The sequence below is a fragment of the Phyllostomus discolor genome, chromosome 6 (assembly GCF_004126475.2).
Source record: "Phyllostomus discolor isolate MPI-MPIP mPhyDis1 chromosome 6, mPhyDis1.pri.v3, whole genome shotgun sequence".
Classification (NCBI taxonomy): Eukaryota; Metazoa; Chordata; class Mammalia; order Chiroptera; family Phyllostomidae; genus Phyllostomus; species Phyllostomus discolor.
The window spans coordinates 95,429,194-95,435,925 of record NC_040908.2 but is presented as its reverse complement, the minus strand read 5'-3'; the positions used below and the strand labels follow the sequence as shown (position 1 = coordinate 95,435,925).

Genomic DNA, 6,732 nt, shown 5'->3' with positions numbered 1-6,732 from the left:
AAAGCATAAGTGTATCTACAGTCTGCAAATTCAAATTCAATCTAAATGGCAATGATGACTTTTGAAATAATAGGCTTAGCTTTAGGGATTCATTTGGGATACATGACAGGAGGACCTTTTTATTTCAGATATGTTCTGTAACATACCTTGAAATTTAATATTAACATGCAAATGGATATGGACGCTCCCTGAAATCACTATAGTGAAAGAAGGAAAAATAAATAAAGCTCTTCCTCATCAACTCAGTGACTACCTTTACCTATTTTGTTTCCTGAAATGCTCACAATGAGCTCTGAAGTATTTTCCTCCCCCATTTCACAGATGAGGGAGCTGAAGCTGAGGGTTATTACTAATTTGCCTGAAGTCACAGTGCTAGAATTCAAATCTAAGCCAGATTACCTTCAAAACCCAAACTCTCTCTCACTGCCCCATGTAGATTCTCAATAAAACCAAAATCATTGGCCAATATCTCATAAAGACTCATTTTAAGGACAGAAATTTTCCTGTTTCTTTACTGGCTGGCTGATACTTTATCATTGTAATTCTGTCCATGCTATAGTATTTTAATAAGGACATTTTATTCACGGATTTTAATTCTTCCTTTAAAGGATAAAGAGAATTGAAGCACTTTCTGGATTTTAATGAGCTTTTAGTGAGTCTACAAGAAATGCAGAAATAAAACTGATTCAGCGAATTGTAGTAGTCAAATGCAAAATTACTATTTACAGCAGAACCCTGTGTAAACCTAATTAATCTTGGACCCTACCCACAATAATTAATCATAGAGAATCTTTATTATAATAAATCAAAGAGAAATATAAACTATTATTTCAGGCTGTGAATCAACTGGCTTTCTAATAATTCATTTTTGACCTATATCACTAAGAATGTCCCTTTAAACAAATAGGTTCTGTCAGTTAATGTACCAAAGTTCACTGATTACTTGTTGGCAGTGGTATACTTTAAGAACCTTAAAGAGAGGGACATTGCCTTACATATTTTTGTTTTTCCTATGGCACTTCAAGTCCAGCTGTTTGGCACAGAGTAGGCACACAGTAATACCTACTGAATATGCTGCCCAAACAACTTTTAAAGTCAATGCATGTATTTTCAAACTTGGTCCCACGCACAGTCTTAAAGGCATTGGAAATGTGAGGCTCTATGTTCTACTATGCAGACTAGGAGGGAAACCTGCTGGCCCCAGGGGGAATTGCAGGTTTAACCTTTAACGAAAGACAAGGAACATCAGAGACACTAATCTAGTTCCATTCCCTGGCAACTAAACATTTAACAAGAAACTGACAGATAGAAACAAGCACTGCTATTAACAGACACCGTGATGATACAGTACAATCTCTTTCATTGTTCTGCAGACAGGTAATGCCAGCATCCCTAGAGGATTGATATTCCAGTTTAAATTTCAGGTCCAGTAGACATAAAATAAGTAATTTTGTGGAAAGTGGCACTATGACTTCCTTTTTTATCTGTAAACAGAGTCTGTGTTTCTGGCAAGAGGGGAGACATTTGCTTCTGATTTATTTTCACATCTGTAACTTTAATATGCGCTTTTAAAAATCCAGGTTATAGAAAAAATAGACAAGAAATTAGTTAGGGTATGATTATTCACATTGTAAAGGGATTCTCCATAAAGTTTTATTAAATACTGAACTACCCCTAGGGCAGTTCAGTCAAGATGTGGTTGAAAAGCAGCTTTGTGTAGAGAGGTACACATATATTCACCTTAACTCTTCTCCAGGGACAATCCAGCATCGTGTTTCCATTCATGGGACAGGGGAACAAACATTACAGTCAACGAATTCTTGGATGACCCCCTCACCTTTGTCAGGAGATGAGGCTTTGAGGAGTTCCACCAACAAGGAGAAAGAACCCCTTGAGGCCACAGTCATGTTCACAGCAAGGCTCTTTCTAAAACCAGGGGTTTGCTGCATAAGGGCCCAGTGAAATGTGAAAGGAGGGACAGTGTGTATGACATTGTACTCAGCACAGGCCACAGATATGACTTGTGGCAGATGAGGAAATTCAGAGCAACTGACTCAATGGTTTCTTGTAGTCAAGTAATTTCTTCATCTCTACACTGGTTAGTTACAAGGCGAGGAAGGGCCCCTTCACTCCTGAAGAGAGGGCCCAACTGCTCCTTGCCCAAACAACATTAAGAACAGAACTGGGTCTTACCCGCCCAGTCTCTGTGCTGAATTACATTGGCAAATCACCTTTTTTTCCACTAGTAAAACCTTAGTCCCGTGATTTGTCATTCAACGCGATGCACGGCAGAGGATCTAAAAGCTGATGCCTTGACCTCCTGGGTTACACCCAGGGGTATATTGCCTCACCGCTCAAACCAGCGAGCCAAGTTGCGTATGCTCTGGGGCTGGTCCCTGGCCCTCTGCACAGCCTGGCAGGCCCGGCACCAAGGCTCGTCCCAGAAGGAGGTGATGTGCACGGCATAGCTCCGGCGCCAACTGAAGTAACGACGGTAGACAGCTGGATTTCGGTCGAGGAAGAGCAGGTAGGCAGCCAGGGAGGAGGCATTAGGGAAGTCGTCTACGTGGATGAAGGCACCTCGGGGCACAAAGCGCTCATAATTGGCACGGTTGGGGCCCAGCACCACTGGTACGGTCCCAGCTAGCAACGCGTTGCGCCAGAGCTTCTCGGTGATATAATCCTGATGCTGGGAGTTCTCGAAGGCCAGGTAAAACTTGTAGCGGGCCACCGTGTGTAAAAGCCCGATGTCAGGCACCGGCCTCCGGGTCCCGCCCTTGCCAAACACGTCCACGGACAGGTGCTGGCTCAGCTGGTGGTAGTAGCGGACCCGGGCCTGGCGCTCATCCCAATTGCTCACCACCCAGGCCACCAGCCCCCGTTTCCGAGCCAGTGGGGGGACCAGGCCTTGTGGCTGGTCGCTGGGATGGGTCCTGGGGTAGAGGTAGCCATAAGGCACAAAGACGTCTGAGTCAGCCCGGTAGGAGAGCGTCCAGTTGAAGAGGTTACCTGCCAGGCTTCGTAGCCCTGGGGAGTGGGAGGGAGACTCAAAGTTCATCCACACCCAGCGCTGGCCCGGGGGTCTGGGGCCGGACGCGGTCAGGGCTTCGGCGGTCTCCTCGTCCAACACCCGCAGCTCCAGCTCCTCTGCGGAGCGCACCCGGACGCCCCAGGGTGGGGGCCAGTCCAGGGGTCCCTTCACGAGGTCTCGGTGGTGGAAAAGCACAGCCTGAGCTTCCCCGTAGGTGCTACGGTCGGTAAGCAGGCGGCAGCCACTGATGTTGAAGCGCATCCAGCAGTCGGGGGGCGGCCTTGTGGCCCTATCGCGCCCAGTGAAGGGCTCCCACCACAGCAACACACCCACTGGCCTCGGCGGGGCGTCGGAGGTCCAGGGCAGCGGCGGGAGCTGCCCCCAGCAGGCGTAGGCGACCAGGACTGTGCACACCAGGCCAGCAGCCGCCAGCGCTGAAGCGGACCGTGGCAGACCCCGCGCTCCGCGCCGCCGGCAGGCCACCGGGCCCCACGGCGCCCCCATGGCGTGCGCAGACAGAGCAGCCACCGCTGGCCGAACGTCCGCAAGCGTGGAGTAGCGGCGGCCGCTCTCATGCTGCCACTGCGGTTCTAGCCGTCGTTGCCGCTCGCAGCCACCCCTGGATCCGGAGAGGGCGGTCCCGGAATCCCAAGGCCCGCGGATTCTGCTCCCCTCCCCGCAGCTCCCCGAAGGGCGCGCCGCCAGCGCGAGGTGAGCAAGCCCGGCACCCCACCCGGGCGCCGCTCTGCCCTTCCCCTCCGTAGCTCCCCCAGCCCAACTGGGCTGGCCGAGACCCGGGCGTTTCCTGCCGCGCCGCTCACTCCCCTCCCCCTCCTTTGCTCCGGGACTGCCGGCTGCGCCCCTTAGGCTCATCACCGGTTACTCTGTATCCCTTCTCAGGGGATCCCAGGCCTTTCTGGGCAAGCCCACCGCTCTAGCCTAGTGTCCGGGCCTGCCCGGAGCTCCTTCCCAGATAAGTTCTGGGGCTTAATCGCTGTGGCCGGGGCGCGCGCCTTCGAGTAAATAGGAGCAGGGCATGCGACACCCTCCGAAAGCCGCTGCGGCGCCGGAGCCCACGCAGCCACGGAGGAAAAGTGAGCTAGCAGTGCCCAGCTTCCTGGTCGAACGGAAGATCAGAGTCCACTTCCTCCCTCACGGCCCTGCAATGGCCAGCGACGCCTGCAGGAGAGAGTGGTCCCGAGAGTCGTCGGTGACCTAGACCTTGAGACCCAGAAATTGTGACCTATCTAGTCAGGACAGTTGTGCAATCATCTTCCCTCCGTGCACCACAGAGGTTTTGCATTTTGTGAAACCAAGTTTTAAGGTGAATAGTTAAAACCTACTGCCATCAGAACATTCCCTTTGCTTACTGTCCCAGCAGAGAATAAAACGTTTTCTGAGCAACGGAAACATGTTTTTTCCTTTGTTCCCACACACACTTCTGACGGCCTCAGCTCACAGCAGTCTTTGGACTCAGAGAGCTTCGTGCCTGTTCAGTGAGGTGAATGAATGAACATCACCAGTAATTTTACTAAGCACTTAAGAAACAATTTCGGCATTTAAGATTATGCAGAATACTCTGGACTATAAACTGATGACCAAAAGAAATATTGTAGCACGAAAGTTTAGGATATAAAGGATAAATATCGCACTGGCCTCTCCAGGTTTATCAATGAGAAAACAATGGAGACATCTACATCTAGAGTCACTTGAATTCTTTTCCCTGTGGCTTGAATTTGGATTACTGAATTTTGACTTTTGCTTATGTTATTAAAAGTTTATTCAGTGAAATTCTAAATAGGCTGTGGATGGGCTGCTGACCTGGGGAAGCAGTTTTGAGAAAACATTTAGTAGACCACAGCTGTGTATTAGTGGTGCCTCCCCCCCACCCACCCTCCAGTGCCATGTCAGTTACAGGATGTTAGGGGAGCAATAGACTTTCTGGGAATGGGGCCAACCTGTCGGAGGTGTTTGATGTTACACATATAGAAAATACACTTGGGTTTGCCATTTGGATTTTTTGTGAACTTTTTCATTAAAAATCAAGTCCAGATTGTAAATGCTTCTTTAAAAATGGTTTCAGGTGGCACTGCCTGCTGGCCTGCAGTCACGGTTTGGGAGCTGGGTGGATAGCGCGAGGTGCTCTGGCTTACCTATCAGCCGAGTGTCACTCTGCTACACGCCAACACCTTTTAAAATGCTTCTATTTCTTAAAATTTCATAGAATCATTTTCAAGCTAGTTAAGCAATATGTCATTGAAATCACGAATTTCAGTGATTCTCTGTTATTTTTAATTAAAACAAAAACCTGTAAATGTACAAATAACTTTTTTCAACCAAATGAAGGAAAGGAATATTAGCCTTTCTTTTATGCAGTTCAAAAATCTACATTTGTGCACATTTCTCTTCCACTTTAGTTAAGTAGTACCTCATAAATAGAGCCTAACATTGCATCCAGTGCATGATAGGTAGGTATTTGATAAATGTTAACCTGCTTGTTTGCTTCCTCCCCTACACCCAGTTTTCCCTTAAGTCCTCCAGATATTCCAACTAAGCCAACTTTTTACTGGCAGAATGGCTCAGATCTCATGAATATCAATTGCCTTTGTGTCCACTTACCTTGGATGGGTGAAGACCACAAACTACCCTACTTCAGTGTTACCTAGTGTGAGGTGTAGGGGAGGGTGTACCTGGTGGGCAGGTATGGCTGGATCAATGGAATCCAGTCGTGATTTCTCTACAAACTATAGTCACACACCACAGAAGGACAGTTCTGTCAATGACAGCTTGCATATATGGCGTGGTCCCATAAGATTATAACATCTGAAAAATTCCTGTTAGTGACATCGTAGCTGTCATAAGGTCATAACACAATGCATTACATTTGTGGTGACCTTGGTGTAAACAAACATACTGCACAGCCAGTTGTAAGAATGTGTGGCAATACAACTATGTACAGTATGTAATGATAATAAACGACTATGTTACTAGTGTAGGTATTTCCCGTACGATACATTTTTTTCCATTTCACAAGCATTTTATTAATCAGACGTCCATCAGCTTGCTCAGTTCAGAGAAATAATTGCTGCCAACAGCTTTCAAGAAGCCAGGGGCCTGCTCCCTGTGCCCCCTTCAGGAATCTGGGTCTGCAGGCCATCCGTTGAGTCACAAGTGACAGGCAGACGTGGTTGCAGCCACACACACTGTAAGTTCTTTGGAGTCCACCGTGGAGTCTCCATTGGCATCTAGGTCCTTGAGCAGTTTGTCCATAGCATCCTTGTCCCGTGCACTCTGCAGGAAGCCCAGGAGCTACTTCTCCAAGAGCACCTTTAACTCCCCCTTGCTCAGGCTCTGCTTGTTGCTGTCTGTACCCCCGTACCTGGCAAAAACCTCCCCAATCATGGTCATAGCCAACCCCAGTTGTGACATGGTGCTGGGGGCATGGTTGAGGGAATTTCTTCCTGGCGGCTGGTGTGGCTGAGGGAATGCTCTACACTACTTTTTATCATTATTTTACTATTTCTGTTTATTAAAAAAATGTTTGTTGTAAAATAGTATGCTGCGTTACACTGGCAACAGTCTCACCCATCTCATCTTCACCCTGTGTGAGTGCATTGTTTCCCTCTGATTTAATCTTGTGTTGTTTTGTACAGTAACATGCTGTACAGGCTTGTAGCCTAGAATAGGCTATAGCAGCTAGG

At 48.0% G+C, this 6,732-nt stretch overlaps 1 protein-coding gene across 1 annotated transcript; it reads right to left on the bottom strand.

Annotated features, from left to right (window-relative positions):
- Positions 1–468: 468 nt before the first annotated feature.
- On the bottom strand, positions 469–4,255 carry FUT4 (fucosyltransferase 4). Its single transcript, XM_036028651.1, has one exon. It carries the CDS (start codon positions 3,902–3,904, stop codon positions 2,348–2,350), a length of 1,557 nt encoding a protein of 518 aa, XP_035884544.1. The 5' UTR covers positions 3,905–4,255; the 3' UTR covers positions 469–2,347.
- Positions 4,256–6,732: the final 2,477 nt, after the last annotated feature.

Coding starts and splice junctions, on each gene's coding strand:
- FUT4 (XM_036028651.1), bottom strand. CDS start 3,904: ATGAGCCTAAGGGGCGCAGCCGGCAGTCCCGGAGCAAAGGAGGGGGAG.